The sequence below is a fragment of the Carica papaya genome, chromosome 2 (assembly GCF_054855325.1).
Source record: "Carica papaya isolate Zhongbai chromosome 2, ASM5485532v1, whole genome shotgun sequence".
Lineage (NCBI taxonomy): Eukaryota > Viridiplantae > Streptophyta > Magnoliopsida > Brassicales > Caricaceae > Carica > Carica papaya.
Window position 1 is genome coordinate 35964434 of NC_142310.1, and position 16775 is coordinate 35981208.

Consider the following 16775-nt stretch of genomic DNA (forward strand, 5'->3'; position numbering starts at 1 on the left):
TTGGTTAATTGAAACTAAAACCCCTAATTAATGAAGTGTTGTATGAGTAATTTTAAATAAATATGGTATATAATTATGATTATATGTAATTTAAACTGGATAAATTCATGTCGTTAACATTATTATTGTGCAAACCAATCAAGCCACAACCGTACCACTAATTGAAGATCAAATGATAAAATTTATTATAAAAACACTCAATAATTTAAATTAATAATAATAAAAAAAAACATTATCTTTTTTTTTAAAGCATATAAAAAGAATAAAATATTAAGATTTAATTAGTACACAAACGGACAAAAATTAACAAGATTTGAAAAATATTTAAAATAAAAAAATGTAAAATCTGAAAAATTGAGAAAATGACACGTGTCCAAACGTGACGTATGTATGGATTCTCAGAAAAAATCAGATTTAGAAAATAAGATATGGTTTTCCCTTAATTAAGCCTGCTGATTATTTGTTTTTTAAAAAATCCGGTGATGTGAAAGAAGTGGTTATTTTAATAAATTTAAAAAATAAATAAGAAGGTAATAATGTAATTTTGTGGGTGGATCTTGTCCTGAAATGTCATTTCAGATAAAGAACAGGGACAGCGACGTAAATGCGCCGAAAAAATTATAAAGAAACCCCCCCTTCCCCCCTCTTCCTCACCTTGTCGGTTTGCGTGCACATAAACCTCTCTCTCTCTCTCTCTCTCTTTTATATTCCCACTGTTTCAAGCTCAGACTTAGATCACTCACTGTCACTCCTTTACCTCTTTCTCTCTCATTGTCTCTGTAACAAAATTTCTTTAATTGATTTTTTCTTCTTTTTAATTTTTGTTTTAAAACCCCACCATTTCTTTCTTCATCATCTTCTTCTTCTTGTTGAGGTGAAGTCATGGTGAGGAGCTGTTCATTTCCGTTTCTTCTTGCTTTCTCAGTGGTGGTGTGTCTGTAATGCGACAGCCGTTGGCTCTCTTCGCAGAGAGAGCCCGTCAGTTATTTTTTTCTCGAGAAAGTTTGTTGTTTTCTTCTTCTTCTTCGGTTATTTTTGTAGCTTTTTGAGGTTTTCGGGTGATAGAAAGGTCTGGGTGTGGCCGGTTGGGTTTTGTTTTTAGTGGGTTCTTTCGAGCATTTTCAGGATTTGGGCTCGGGGAAAAACCAGCAGAGGTTCTGGTTTTTAGGGGAGATCGGAATTGTTGAAGAGGAAAAGGGAAAAAGAAGAGGGTCGGTTCTGTGGTGTTCGTTTTTTTGGAAGTGAGACAGATTGGTATGTCTTCTTCTTCTTCCTTTTAGTATTTTCTGTTTTGTTGTTTTGAAACTTGATCATCAACAAGAAGCTTCTTCTTTTTCTTTTCCTTCTTCTTTTTCTTTTCCTTCTTCTTCATCTTCTCCTGGTTTTGACGAAGAAAAAACGCAGGTTTATTGCGTGAAGTTCTGAGAAAAAGCAGACCTGTTTCGCTTTAAACCTTTCTCTTCAAGCTACACTAGGAATCTTCTGGTCGTCAAATCCAACTCTTTCCATTTACCTTCTTTCTTCTCTCTCTCTCTCTCTCTCTCTCTCTCTCTCTTTCTCATTTATCTCAAGACGGGAAAAAAAAAACGTAAGAATCTTGGCTGATAAGCTCCAAAAAGCGAGAAAAAACGCAAACCCAAAACCGAAAACTAGCAGCTTTTCAATTTCTAGACCTCTCTAAATAATCCTTTCTTCTTCATTTTCTCTCTCCCTTACTCTTTATCATCGTTTTTTCAGAATAGGCAGATATTCTGGGTTGTGGATAGAAATGGCTATGGCGGTTGCACAGCACAGGGAGAGTAGCAGTGGAAGCATCAACAAGCACCTCGACAATGGAAAGTACGTGCGATACACAGCCGAGCAAGTAGAGGCTCTGGAGAGAGTCTACGCCGAGTGTCCCAAGCCCAGCTCGCTCCGCAGGCAGCAGTTAATTCGGGAGTGCCCCATTCTTTCCAACATTGAGCCGAAGCAGATCAAAGTCTGGTTTCAAAATCGCAGGTAAAGATGAAGCCTTTCTCGTGATTGCTCAACTGGGTTTTCAATGCTTGATTAAGATTTGGGTTTGTGGAATCTGGACTTCTTTTTTTTTTTGTTTAAAAAAAGTTTTGAGTAGATTAACCATGGTGATGATATAAGGAAATTTGCGATGTGTAGGTGCCGGGAGAAACAGAGAAAGGAGGCTTCTCGGCTTCAGACCGTAAACAGGAAATTGACAGCAATGAACAAGTTATTAATGGAGGAGAATGATAGGTTGCAGAAACAGGTTTCCCAGCTGGTCTGTGAGAATGGATATATGCGGCAGCAGCTGCAAACTGTAAATGTAGGTTCTCTTACTCTTCTTCTGTTTATAATTATGTGCAACAAATTAAAAATTCAACTTTTTTCCTTATATAGTTATGTATGCAACACGCAATTAAGTCCCATTTTGTGTAGTTGAGTAGAAGTTTAGTACTTTATACCAGTCTTATCTCCCCTTGTTTATGCAATTCAATTCTCGCATACTTTTAGTGGGTATTTATAACAACTTCCTTTTTTTGTTTCATGAGAGATCATTATGGTAGCTGCTTGAATTGGAAGATGGTTAAGTAGTTTTCAATCTGTATGGGTGTTTTTTAAGGAAATTTATGAGATTTTATTTGATTGTTTCTTCAGGCATCAGCAGCAACTGATGCAAGCTGTGACTCTGTGGTTACCACTCCTCAGCATTCACTGAAAGATGCAACTAACCCTGCTGGGTAAATTTCCCAGCCATGGAAATTTGATTATTTATTTTATTGGTTTTGTCTCTCTAACATCTCGGTGCTTTATGTTTTGCAGACTACTCTCCATTGCGGAGGAGACCTTGGCAGAGTTCCTCTCAAAGGCTACGGGAACTGCTGTCGATTGGGTCCAGATGCCTGGGATGAAGGTTCGTTGCATGGAAGAATCTTTTTGTTCTTGCACTCATGGTTTATGTTTCTATATTTAGTTAATTTTATGGGTGATTCTTAAATTGGAAGCCTATCTAAAGGCCAATTATCAAATGTTGTTGTTGTCAGCCTGGTCCGGATTCGGTTGGGATCTTTGCCATTTCCCAAAGTTGTAGCGGGGTGGCAGCACGAGCATGTGGTCTTGTTAGTTTAGAACCTACAAAGGTATGTCTGATACTGGATAAATTATAATTTATTGTGTTTGTTCTTATAGTGCATGCAATTCATATCATTAATTTTGACAGATTGCTGAGATCCTCAAAGATCGCCCCTCTTGGTTCCGGGATTGTCGGAGCCTTGAAGTTTTCACCATGTTTCCTGCTGGAAATGGGGGGACAATTGAACTTGTGTACACACAGGTGATTAAGAATGAACAATTATTTATTTGCTTGTCGTGTTGTTGTCGACGTGAATCTTCATCTGCTTCATAATAAATGAGTAAAATCAAAATTGTATATTCATGGGTGATCAAGAATGAGCACTTATTTATTTGCTTGTCGTGTTGTTGTTGTTATGAATATTCATCTGCTTCATAATAAATGAGTAAAATCAAAATTGCAGACGTATGCTCCAACTACCTTGGCTCCTGCTCGGGATTTCTGGACGCTGAGATACACGACAAGTTTAGACAATGGCAGTCTTGTGGTATGCTACGCGTCTGAAGCCCATATTATATCGTTTTCTTGTTACCATTTTAAGTAGTTTATTTCTGTTATACGATTGACTTAAGTGAATCAACTGAACAAAATTCTGCATATGGTTCTTTCTGTAATTATATACTTCGTAGAATACAGTTCCAGTTGCCAGTCCGAATGGCCACTTATAACCTTTTGCTCTCCATATTTAAAGGTCTGTGAGAGGTCTCTTTCTGGTTCTGGTGCCGGTCCAAATGCAGCTGCTGCTGCTCAGTTTGTAAGAGCTGAAATACTTCCTAGTGGCTACTTGATCAGGCCTTGTGAGGGTGGAGGGTCAATCATCCACATTGTTGACCACCTGAATCTTGAGGTATGCCTTCCATCAATCGGTTGCCTTTGAACCAATCCAATAACGAACTAAATTTCTGTGATGTTTTATTTTAGGCGTGGAGTGTGCCAGAGGTGCTGAGACCACTCTATGAATCATCGAAAGTAGTGGCTCAGAAGATGACCATTTCAGTAAGTAGGCTTTTTGGCAATTTGATGAAGTAGCTCTTTTTTCTAAAAAATAATTTCCAGGAGAGAAACAACTTGTATTTAAACTGCTCCCAACGTATCAGGTTATCTAGTTTACAACACTCATCTTAAAACATCTATAGATATTCAAATATTTCAAGATGCACATGTTTTTAGGCCCTTCTTTAATTATATATTATTAGCTTTTAGTGAAATAACCTAATGGATTTCTGTGAAGTGTTTAGACTGTTCTCGGATGGTTAAATTGGATAGCATAATGCCATATTACCTACAACATACGTCATGTGTCATATTGAGAAGGTAATCACTAATTGGGTTTTGTATAGGCACTTCGCTACATTAGGCAAATAGCCCAGGAGACAAGCGGTGAAGTGGTTTATGGTTTGGGCAGACAGCCGGCTGTTCTGAGAACGTTCAGCCAAAGACTAAGCAGGTAGTTGCATGAACATTCAACCGCGATGTATTACGTTTTGGTGCAATCGACAATTCATCATGTTTGTCCTAGTCGAGATTATCTTAATATCTTGTTTTGTTCTTTGCAGAGGTTTTAATGATGCTATAAATGGTTTCAATGATGATGGATGGACGATAATGCATTGTGATGGCGCTGAAGATGTGATACTTGCAGTTAATTCAACGAAAAACTTGAGCACCTCGGCAAATCATGCTAATTCGCTTACGTACCTTGGTGGGGTACTCTGCGCGAAGGCTTCTATGCTCCTTCAAGTATGTTTTGAAAAGCTCAAATTACTCTAGAGAAAATTATCATCATTTGACATTTGTTATATCTATCTGATATGCTTTACCATACAAATATTTATCCAACTCAACCTGTTTAGGTTATTACGAGTCTGACTTTGGAATCATATTAGTTTCTTATTAATTTATCGAACAGGATACTTGCAAAAATATTGTTGACTTTGGAGCTAATTATATTGTGTTTTTTTTTTTATCTTTGCTTCTAGAATGTCCCCCCTGCTGTTTTGGTTCGGTTTTTAAGGGAGCATCGTTCTGAGTGGGCTGATTTCAATGTTGATGCATATTCTGCTGCATCATTGAAAGCTGGTTCATTTGCTTACCCTGGAATGAGGCCCACAAGGTTTACCGGAAGCCAAATCATAATGCCTCTTGGCCACACTATTGAACATGAAGAGGTATGAAATTCCTATAATGTTGATCTACCCAGGCTTTCGAGTGTGCTAGATGTTGGGTTCATTTTAGAAATTGAGTAGATTTGACAACAAGTAATAATTTTACTTCTAAATTTCTGTTCCAGTTGCTTGAAGTTATCCGACTTGAAGGACATTCACTTTCACAGGAAGATGCTTTTGTTTCGAGAGACATTCATCTATTGCAGGTGATTTTCACCGTCTTCTTGGATTCTTTACATTGCAAAAGTATTTGTTTCTTGGATAATATCTTACCCTAGATTGGCAAATTGCTAATTATTGCATGTCTAATCTTTTTGTAACTTCTTTCTTTAGTACAATTATAAGTAACCTTTTTCATAAATATTCTTCTAATCTGAAGATATGCTAATAATATATTATAATATATGGCAGATATGTAGCGGAATAGATGAGAATGCTGTGGGAGCCTGTTCAGAACTTGTGTTTGCACCAATTGATGAAATGTTTCCCGATGACGCCCCACTTCTTCCATCTGGGTTCCGCATCATACCATTGGATTCAAAAACAGTTGGGTTAACTTTACGCTTGCTTAACTTTTAGCCTTCGAATCTTCATTTTGGACTAGCTGCATAGGCTTTTTTCTGATACTAACGGTTTATCCTGCAGTCTGATCCTCAGGATACCTTGAATAGACATCGGACATTAGATCTGACATCTAGTCTTGAAGTGGGTCCAGCAACAAACACCAGTGGAGATGGCTCATCGTGTAATAACACGCGGTCAGTCTTGACTATCGCCTTTCAGTTCCCTTTCGAGAGCAACTTACAGGAAAATGTTGCAACTATGGCACGCCAATATGTTCGTAGTGTGATTTCATCGGTCCAGCGTGTTGCCATGGCCATATCTCCTACGGGATTAGGGCCCGCCGTTGGACCTAAGTTATCTCCTGGATCCCCTGAAGCTCTTACTCTTGCTCACTGGATCTGTCAGAGCTATAGGTAAGTCTATATTATATGTTCTGATGGTTGGCACGTGTTAATTCACCAATAAGACAATATTTGAACTTGTTGCTGTTCTTTTGTTTCTCTTTTCGATCAGTTTCCATATGGGTACTGAGCTGTTGAGATCTGATTCTGCGGGTGGTGACTCGGTATTGAAACATCTTTGGCATCACCCAGATGCTATATTATGCTGTTCATTGAAGGTATACAACATGTACATGTTCTTGGAGTACAGTGGATTTATAGACCACCATTTGATGTGAATGTTTTCGAAACTATTTACAATTTTCTGTTATACTATTGCAGTCGCTGCCAGTTTTCATCTTCGCGAATCAGGCAGGGCTTGACATGCTTGAAACAACATTAGTGGCTTTACAAGACATCACATTGGATAAGATATTCGACGAGTCTGGACGGAAGTCGTTGTGTGCTGACTTTTCGAAGTTAATGCAGCAGGTATAAGTTCTGAACTTGTGTTTGAACCATTTTGGAAAATCTATGATATTGACAACTTCTCAACGTTTTCCGCAAGAACTGAATTACCATGCAATGCTTAATTAATTACTAGAAGAGATTTACTGAATTATGATCAAATATCAGAAGTTAATAATTTTATGCTGGCTTTTATGAACTGGGTTTTTCTGAAATCTTATTTTTCTCACCAGGGATTTGCTTATTTGCCGGCCGGAATCTGCATGTCGACGATGGGGCGACACGTGTCATACGAGCAAGCAGTTGCTTGGAAAGTCCTTGCTGCAGAAGAAAATAGCGTTCATTGCCTGGCCTTCTCCTTTGTAAACTGGTCTTTTGTGTGAAGATAATTTATTAACTTAAAAACACCCTTTTTCAAGTTTTCCCATTTGATTAAATGGAAAAACTATGGGAAAAAAGGGTAAAAAAGAAATGGAAAAGGAAAAGAAAAAACCCAAAAGTTTTGTAATGTTTTTAAACCCAGCTTCATGCAGGCTTGGATGATATTTAATTTAATTAAATTTTTCTTTACTGCTCCAAATTTTCCTAATGTAAATTCCTTGTGTAGATCGACTCGTATTATTAATCTTGGAATTTGAAACTAAAACTGTTTGGGGGAAAACAAAAAAAGAGATGGAATCTTGAATTCTTTTAGTGGTTGGTGAAGTTTTACAGGCTTCAACTCCTTTTTCCAGATCATGAAGAAAAAAGTCGTTTATTATTTTTAACCGCAGTAAAAAGTTTGTGGTACTTAATCCGGCGCTCGTTGTTTTGTCTTTCTGGGTGGATTGATTCTGCATTAATTAGGGTTTTGAACGGAGGAGAACTGTTGCTGTCTTTATAAATCGTTGTACTATATAATAAGTCTGCAAAAAGTCTTGTTGGCTCTTTTTGGACACTATCTGCAGGCTTCCCAGCCATTAATGCCATTTTCTTCATTTCTCAACGCTCATAAATTGAAACAAACTTGTCTTTTTTCTACTTATTACCAACTGGGTACGAGTCTAAAAGCTGTTAGTTCAAACTTTTATTTGTTCAAGATGTGGAAGAGTAAAATGTTTAATGCCCATCAGGGTCGGCGTCAAGGAAGTATTTGTTATCGTAATGGTTGAAGAGAGAAACGTAGTAGTGGAAATTATAATGTGGGTTTTAGCTTTGTAATTGATAGAAACTAGGGTTAGGAATGTTTTAGTCGAATATTATTGTATCCATGGTTTTCTACCATCCCATTGTTTATATAGTTGAGATGATGAGTTAAAAGGGTATAATTCAAACTTCGAGTCATTTAACTTTATAACAAGTAGATTTAAGACTGTAGATATTTCCTGAGTCTTAAGAGTGATTTCAGGAAGCCATGTCCTGGTCAACTGGGATAACCTTGTGTCGGCCTGTGTCACATGGAGGAGGCAGTGTCCTGTGACTCAAGAGACCTCAATAAGGCTTTCTGGGTTTTTCGTTATAATCACCAAACCCCACCTTTTTTTTTTTTAACAAGTTCATTGGGTGTGTGTGTATATATATATATATATATTGGGTAATTTCATATTTTTTTTTTATCTTCAACAACAATCTCTTTAATTTTGGGTGAAATTTGAATTGGGGACTGAAAAATTAGGGGAATTAAAAACGTGGTGTAATGATTGAGTTTCCCATCAAATCTAATCAATTTTCAAAGTGGCCCCTCCAAAAGAAAAAAAAAAAAAAAAAAAAACCCTAAATTGAAAAAATAAAAATTTGTAAGGATTTTGAAGAATGTTTATAAGAATGATATTTTGATTTTCAATGTGTGTAATTATGTATGTTTTCTCTACTTTTTACTTCTTTGTTGGGACAAAAACAAACCATGGACCGCCTGTGAAACCCCCTCCCCCAAAAAAAAGTTTTTGTGCTTTATGCTTTGTTACTATATATACTTTTCATTACCGTTATAGCTATTACCATATACATATACATATATATATATATATATATATACATGTGGGTGTATCTATCTATCTATCTATGTGTATAAAAGGGTAGTCAAATATATATATTTTTTTTTTACTTTTTTTTTTTTTTTTGAGTTGGGTTTTTTGGTTACATGCAATGAAAATGTTTTATCGGTGGTGCCTTAAACGAAAAGCTAGTGTAGTGTGTGTCTTACACAAAGAATATTAAGATAAGTTATTTAATTTTAAAATTTTATTTATTTATTTCGAGTGTGTTCGTATATATATATTTTTTAATTTTTTAACAAAAACATTAAATAATTAAATTATATTTAAATACGATTAAAAACAAATAAGAAAAATGATGATCCATTTTTATTTCACAAAAAAAAAAAAAAAATTACTTTATAATTTTATAAAACTTGAACTTGAATTCATGTAAAAATTACAAAATCTCCACGAGAAGATTTCTATTAAATGATTTTTTTCCCAAAGAAAGCGAAGATAATAATTCTAATTTTAACTTCAAGTGTACGCTGAAGAAGCTTATGCTCATAACACATTATGAAGGAAAATCTAATTATGATATGTATATATATATATAAAGAGAGCTTCATTTATTATAAAATTAAATTTTTTTTGTTACTTATATTTATTAAAAATGAATATTGTTTTTACAAAATTAAAAATAAAAAAATCATTTCTCCAAATTAAATTGCTGGGGATTTTTGAAAGTAACAAAAATTTTCACAGGGCTCTAAAATGATAATAATGATGGCTTTCTCTTTAATGGTGGTCGTAGATACGCAGAAGGCAATTGGGTGGCAAGGTTGAAATTATTATGGCTTCACAAAGAAATTTGCCAAGGTGGCAAATGACAATCATACATATATATATATATATATATATATATACATATATTATTTACCAGATGCATACATGTGTATGTGTGTGTATAATGATATAATTATATTTATTAGAGCTCTAGAATTTTACCGTGAGTTTGCTATATCATATTTCCAATAATTTGTTTTGTGTTCTATTTACTGATGTTAATTTAGCTAAGTTCAAAAATGCATCATAACAATATATGATATTTATGTGAGAATTATAATACATATATATATATATGATTCGTTTGATATTTTATACTTACCCTAAATTAACTCAAAATTCTTTGAACAAAAATACTTTTAATTGACAAAATTTAAGAATTAATATGACTAATGTGTTAAACTTGAAATTAAAAAAAAAAATAAAGAACGACATGATGTTATAATAGTTAAAATTTTTACCTTTTATGTAAAGATTTTTATATTTAATTTATTAGTGTATTACCGATGCATGATAAATTAAGTTTTTTTATTTTTTATAATTAGTTTCGCTACACATTCGTCGTTCTAGTTAACTGTCTATCATTTTTAAGTGTAATTTTTATATTGTGTATCGTCGTACTTAAAAATATACTAACTGTTCATTATTTTTAAGTATAATTTTTTTTATTATGTATCGTGATACTTAAAGGTATACCACATATGTACTTAAAAGAATATTCTTCTTGTGATCAATCAAAACTCCATCTCAAATTATATAAATTTCTTTCAAAGCATATGGATTTCTAGATGTAGATGATGATATTTATATAAATAGATCTTATATATATACATGATAGAATATAATACTACATAAGTGGATACATTGAGATCCAAATCTATGAAATAACTCATATTATGATCTTCTACTTCCCAAGTTTTCCCATTCCATCATCTAATTTGCGATCTTCATGTAGCATTCGAACCGAAAGCTTCTACAAGAGTTACGTTTATATTTTTTACATATTATGGTAATATAGGAGACATCTCTATTTTTTCTTAAAAAATTACCACTAGTTAACTCTCAATTCACTTCTAACCATAAAATGAAACTAACTTACATTCTTTTCTTTGAAACAAAGGAGGCTTCTGGTCCAATCGGTGCTAGTTTTTAATGATTTTTTTTTAGAAAAAAATAAAAGCATCAACAGCTATTCCTCCATCTATTTGAATGACATACTGAAAAAAATGGCAGGCAACTGAAGTTAACAGACAATAAAGAGAGAATGAACAAAAAGTATACCTGCGCATACTGCAAGCTCTTCTCCATGCCATATATAATTTCACCAGTTTAAAAGTAATACTCCAAGATCAATTCAATCTCCCAACAACAGTGAGATTTCATTAGACAAACTCATTATGGTTCAATATCTGTTTCAAACTATACATACAACAACACAAATTAATTTCAAAAAGCACTACACACCCCCCATTTGTTCATTTTGTAAATAAAGGACTTCGGGTTTCCACACCACAATAATAATCGAAGTAGAAAAGTCGGTACATGAACAATGCGATTCCAACTGTGTTTGCATGTTACTGGTGGCTTTCGGGTTTATGTTCAAAGTTCACGTTAATGTCTTTTCATCGGGATGCAAGAGACCAAAAATTTAGGAGAAAAGACGGTAAGGCAGAAAACCAGCTAATAAAGGCCATGGAAGTAGCAGTTTCGAACTGCACGCAATGGTTTTGCGCACAACTTTGAAGATCATTGTCAATGAGGACTGTGATCCCCGCAGTCGCACAAGCTGCTGCAAATGTCAGGGTTGATGTGATCTGCAGAGAGGAAAATGAAAATAACATTGGAAGCTATTTTATCATCCATCTACATGTCATTCTAGTTTTTCCTCAAGAATAAAATGATAGTGGCAAAGTTGATCTTAGATACGTTGAAAAATTATTGTGTAAGATGAATATACTGACATGGTATCCCATCCACTATCACTGGAAGATAATACTAGAATGGCCAGTAAAATTGATAGAATTATTTACGAATCTACCAACAATAGTAAGAGAGACTACGGCATAAGCACATACATAGAGTACAAAATTATCTTGAGCAATACTTTTATTATTTGCAAGGTGCAAGTTGGTAACACATAATTACTAAAACTAAGTTCAGAAGCTGATGCAGATATACATTGGGGCATTTAAGGTGATAATTTTCACATTTTGCAGGAAAGGACAGGTCTCATACACTAAAAATCAACAAATGGAAGTGGCTCTAAGTTTAGCTGCTCTAACTTCGGAAAGTAGTAAGAAATGAACATTGTGAAAAATAAAAATAAAAAGAAGCTTCTTTTTAAAATTCTGAAGAGTTCCTAATATTGCATAAACTACCAAGATGGGTAATGATAAACTATTGCCTTGTCCTATGGCAAGTTCACTGGGATGCGGGAGCGAATCCTCCATTGTAATTATGTGATTTCTGCGCATTTGACAGTTTTTTTTATCACAGAAGTATTCTAAAATTTGGATTTTCTTCTTCTTCAATTATATAAAGGAAAATTCTCAAATCTTAAGATTAAGTTCTTTAAGAGTAAAACAACACATCATCAATCCACATTAAAATTCTCTATGTTTTTTTTTTCTCTTCCTTTCATTTAATCTGTCTACCTTTACAGTTTCCCCAGAGTAGGAATGCATATACTCATGACTAACAATGAACTTTATTAGAGTTTCTCAAGGAGATAAAGTTCCTCTTTTAAACCGTGAAGTATTGTGAAGAAGATCAATAAAATTACTGCCATGTTATTGGAGTTAATCCACCAGAACTCAGCCATCTCTAACTAAAAAGAGAATGGTACTCTGGTAACTGTTCTTCAGTGGTTTAAAATTAATCGCAAATTATTTAAAATTAAAGAATAATAGAAGCCAGACTAGACTGCTCCAGCATGCCTTAACTTATTAACAACCCACAAGTCTCATAAGGTAAAACTTGTAGGTCAATTATTGGGGTAGCACCAGCACTAGATTGGTAGATCCGGTAACCAGAACGAGGTCCCAGCGGAAAGTTAAATTGAATGTTGTGGAAAAAAAGCCTTGTCTTTTAAAGAACAAACAAGTTGATTGACAAAGTATCATTTCATCTGCCCTAAGAAGAAAATTTGAAAACTTTCTTTGAAATAGGCAAGAGACTAAAACAGTTAAAGGCTTCTTAGTTGTTCAAGTGCATCAGCATAATAAGTTCAGTGATCAAAGCTGTTGCTCAGTGTTGCAACAATCTAATTTAGTACTAACTGCCCAAAAAAAAATCTCTTACCCCATCGCCAATTGTGAACAAACTGACAATTCGATAATTCTGCAAGGACCGTTTCACTAAAAGAGCATATATGTCAATAATAGCGAGCAAAAGGCTCCACGAACTTTGCAAACCAGCAGCAGCAACGAGATAGCTGATGTAGAAAACAAATGGATCATGAAAAGGCAATTACCAGCACAGGAATCAAAAGTGATGAATGAAATTTGTTTTAAATCAAAACCTAGCAGCAGGATCACATGTGAAACATTTAACTGTTCCGATTCGTTCATCAAATAGGGTGACTTAACGTTATCCATATTGCTCACAGAGCTTTATTTTACTGCTGCTTGAATAAGAATAAGAATAATAAATTAAGTTGGAAATTCTCCTTCTCATATTTTCGGATTAGTCACTTATTTAAGTGTATCTGGGAAGTCCACAATCTCTGACAGGTTCACATCAATCCTCAAGTGAGATACATCAAACAGAGCACGAAATGACCACTTGACATGAAACACAATGTGAACATGTTATAGGACCAAGCCAAAAGTACCAAGACGTGCAAACATCACCTTACAGCATCTTAGTTACAATTATGGGAGGGTTGAGCAGAGTGCTATATGTGGAGTATGAATGCTAGTGTCATCCCAAAGCACCAGAAGGCACAAACATGAGAGCACTCAAATCATTGTCATTTAACCCTGAGAAAAAGAGTTACTATTTTTTTCTGCTTGGCCCAAAGGGTTTGTATAGGGTCAAACCTGAGACACAGAACCCAACAAAGGAGAAGATACACCCAGAGTTACTGCTAAGGTGTGAAAAGCATTACCATTTAGTTACCAGTGCTCTATTCGGAGACCCTTCTTTCTTATCCACCTCCTTGCATGCTTTATCAAAAAAAAAAAAAAAAAAAAAAAAAAAAAAAAAATGGAGGAATCTGTCCCCCTTGCATGATCTCCTAATCCAATATCCTAAGAGAAACCCCCTAATCTCCAATACCCCAAGGTGTCTCTGTTCGCGGTATCAAATGGATTATAAAAATGTGAATTTCAGGGCTCAGCCTAAAGCTATACAGATGACAGATGTGACGACAAAGAAGGTTCATTCAAAGGTATCATATAAAGTACATCTTTCCGGTACTTACAAAACCTAAGTTTTAGTTCTTAAGCTACTGGAAGTTTATTTACCACCAATGGAGATGCTTTCTTCTGTCCATTCATATGTAAGATATTTATTCTATAGTAACCGATCACTGCCAGGTGCCTCACATCATTAGGATTGTACAGAAGTTATATTAAGTCCCAACCGAATGTTTAGATTGAGAATGCAATCGAACAGGTGAGCACTAAATTTCAGTGAGATAAGAATTTCAGAGCATAAGATAACATTGGCTCTTTACCACCAAACTTAGTAATTTTTACATTTTCTTTTCTAGGGTCCTATTTGTTTATACAAAACAATATATTGTGACAAAAACTAAAGAGCGCAAAACAATTTATTGTAACTGTCCATGATTGTTGATGATATAAATTTCTAATGTTCCAAAATTACAAGGAAGGTAGCAATAAGGTTATTGCTATAGAATGAGAATGCCTTGTCTGGTTCCAGGTTAAGTGATTGCAAACTTAGAGGACGTGTAAGGAAACTGCTAGTCACATTGATTGATTAACGGACTTCATCTCAAAGTCACACTGAGACCAAATAAAGATCTAGTTTATTAAGTAAAGCCAATCAATGTTCACTGAAAACATTGAATATCCATTTAAAAGTAGCTCTGGATATCTGACGTTTTAGATTCTTTCCAATAATTACGCCCAAGTTCAACCTTCTTCCTATTTTACTATTGTGAACCAAATTTCATTAAGGCTTCTACAATTAGTATTTGACAAACAAGAGACTGCGTATAACTTCTTTCTTTTGGGGGGGTGTGAGACTCTGCATAATAGCATAGAACAGTTATAGAACTATGAGATTGTTACCAGAAAGCTGTGACAGAAGGGAAGTCACTTGTGGTTGCCATGACACACAGTGCTGCAACAGCGAACATAAACTGGCACAAACGCAATGTGAGCCCTCCAGGGGTGCCCGGCATGCCTTGTATGTCCTTCATCCTCACCCTTGGTGCATTACCGCCCTCAGTGGTTGGAGGATCTTCAACTGGATGAACTGAGGCATGGCTCACATTCATTTCTCTCCACCACAAACTTCAATTCATAGCTCGTTCTCTCTCTCTCTCTCTCTCTCTCTCTCTCTCTCTCTCTCTCAGCTTATCAAATTTTGCTATTTTCTGTTTATAGTGCTCGATTCCTTAATTCACTGCACCTATACTAAAAACTAAAGAAAATTAGTAATCCAAACAAGTATATATGAAACAATAATCAAACCAAGCTGCCAATTACAAGATTTACTGCCTAACTCCATTTGCTCCCTAAGAAAACCATAAGGAAACTATATTTAAGATTTTCTTCTTCTTTAAGTACTAAATTTATCTCAATAACGAATAATACGCCGTAATTAACAAACTATTTTTCCTTTTACAACCACCAAACGGCACACCCAGAACTTCAAGGCATCAAAAACTGTAAATGAAATCAAAATTTCCAAAAATCCCTCCCCTACCTTCTCTTTTCTCTCCAAATTTTCGGACAACCGAAAAAGAAGAAGACGATCCAACATATGCAAACACAACCTCAAGTACAAAACACGGAATCTGATTAAATACCAGAAAAACAACACGAGTATACGTAGAACGCACCTGACTCCAGCGAAAAGAGGGAGCTAAAAGAACAGAGTACTGATTGAACTGTTAATCGCGCGTGACGTACCAGACCAATAATCCCTAGTTCATTGCATCATCAACTCGAGTTTGAAGGTTTAAGCTGAAGAATAGAAGCGAACAAAAGGAATGGAATCGAAGGATTGCAGACTCTACAAATGGAAAATGGAGAAGAAAGGGTCAAATCACACAAGTTGATGAGCTGTTAACTAGCACGCGCGATGCTATTGGCTGTAACATTTGGTCAAGGTTAGTGGGCAGATTGGTCAGCAATCATTGGTAAAGTTCCCTTGAGTTTTCTACCATTAATAACCGTATGTAATTTTAGCCAATTATTAACATTATTTTTTAACTTGCAATTCTTTTAATAAACCGTTTAATTTTCTATATCCTATTAACTAAAAATTGTTTTTTTATGACTCTAAAATTTATTTTTTAACATTGGAATAATTTATGAGAAATAGAGAACTTGAGTTATCTAATAATTTTCTTAGTTAAAAATAGTTACCCATAAATAATTTTGTCTGGTATATTATACCACTTGAGTTTCTAAAAATTTATACATCTTAATTAATAGCATGGTGATATTTAACAATGGTTTATCATTATAAAATTATTTACCAACTTGATGAAATCATATTATTTAACATCATTAATAATCTAATATATATATTACAAAGCTAAGAAGCCACGTATAATATTATTTATGGTCTCACACAAAAAAAAAATACAAAAACTAACAAATGAAATAAAAAGATAATTATAGTCGATGATGTAACGACTCCAGAATTTTAAATGAAATAAATCATAAATTAAGTACGGAAACGAAATAATTAGTTATGGTTTACATTCCTTATACAATAACTTAAAGTACCAAATAATGTTACAGAAATTACCAATTTGAAGGAAATACAAAAAAAATAAGGAAATAAACAAAAAATAAATAAAACTGTCATACTACTCGCAATTCTATTGTGGATCGGGCTCTTGATCCTAGTTCTCTTAATCTGAAATGATTAAATAAGAAATGAGTTACACTAGTTCAGTAAGAATATCACGCTACTCACCGACACATAAATGAATGATGATAAAAAAATCAAAACAACTAATGGAGCTCTTAATTAAACAAATTCATTTACCATAAACAAAATCGTTTACTATCTACTTACCGTAGCGAGATTTACAAAACAACTTATAGAGACAATAACATAACGC

General features: G+C 34.5%; 2 protein-coding genes across 5 annotated transcripts; one reads left to right on the top strand and one right to left on the bottom strand.

Annotated features, from left to right (window-relative positions):
* Positions 1-649: 649 nt before the first annotated feature.
* On the top strand, positions 650-7274 carry REV (Homeobox-leucine zipper family protein / lipid-binding START domain-containing protein). 3 transcript variants are annotated; one of them, XM_088214463.1, is made up of 20 exons: positions 650-1254; positions 1405-1588; positions 1738-1998; positions 2155-2320; positions 2653-2735; positions 2818-2908; positions 3039-3134; positions 3215-3328; positions 3531-3614; positions 3819-3974; positions 4049-4123; positions 4468-4574; positions 4684-4867; positions 5107-5295; positions 5418-5498; positions 5704-5838; positions 5938-6269; positions 6370-6475; positions 6579-6728; positions 6938-7274. In XM_088214463.1, the coding sequence occupies exons 3-20, from the start codon at positions 1769-1771 to the stop codon at positions 7085-7087; spliced, it is 2529 nt and encodes an 842-aa protein (XP_088070589.1). In that variant the 5' UTR covers positions 650-1254; positions 1405-1588; positions 1738-1768; the 3' UTR covers positions 7088-7274. The 3 variants fall into 3 exon arrangements, with proteins under 3 accessions (XP_088070589.1, XP_088070590.1, XP_021905657.1); XM_088214464.1 differs by having other exon boundaries at positions 1405-1485; XM_022049965.2 differs by lacking the exon at positions 1405-1588.
* A 3584-nt stretch (positions 7275-10858) lies between these two features.
* Positions 10859-15734, bottom strand: LOC110820467 (CASP-like protein 5A2). 2 transcript variants are annotated; one of them, XM_022049945.2, is made up of 4 exons: positions 15540-15734; positions 14764-15106; positions 12806-12938; positions 10859-11319 (listed from the first exon to the last, which is right to left on the bottom strand). In XM_022049945.2, exons 2-4 carry the CDS (start codon positions 14970-14972, stop codon positions 11128-11130), a joined length of 534 nt encoding a protein of 177 aa, XP_021905637.1. In that variant the 5' UTR covers positions 14973-15106; positions 15540-15734; the 3' UTR covers positions 10859-11127. The 2 variants fall into 2 exon arrangements, with proteins under 2 accessions (XP_021905637.1, XP_021905645.1); XM_022049953.2 differs by having other exon boundaries at positions 14764-15111.
* Positions 15735-16775: the final 1041 nt, after the last annotated feature.

Bases quoted from the DNA above. Each gene is read 5' to 3' on its own strand.
- LOC110820467 (XM_022049945.2), bottom strand. From the start codon at position 14,972: ATGAATGTGAGCCATGCCTCAGTTCATCCAGTTGAAGATCCTCCAACC. The intron at 12,939-14,763 runs GTAACAATCTCA...TTTCTACATCAG, and splicing joins CCTTCTGTCACAGCTTTCTG to CTATCTCGTTGCTGCTGCTG. The intron at 11,320-12,805 runs GTAAGAGATTTT...TCCTCTCTGCAG, and splicing joins TGTTCACAATTGGCGATGGG to ATCACATCAACCCTGACATT.
- REV (XM_088214463.1), top strand. From the start codon at position 1,769: ATGGCTATGGCGGTTGCACAGCACAGGGAGAGTAGCAGTGGAAGCATC. The intron at 2,909-3,038 runs GTTCGTTGCATG...TGTTGTTGTCAG, and splicing joins TCCAGATGCCTGGGATGAAG to CCTGGTCCGGATTCGGTTGG. The intron at 6,476-6,578 runs GTATACAACATG...ATACTATTGCAG, and splicing joins TATTATGCTGTTCATTGAAG to TCGCTGCCAGTTTTCATCTT.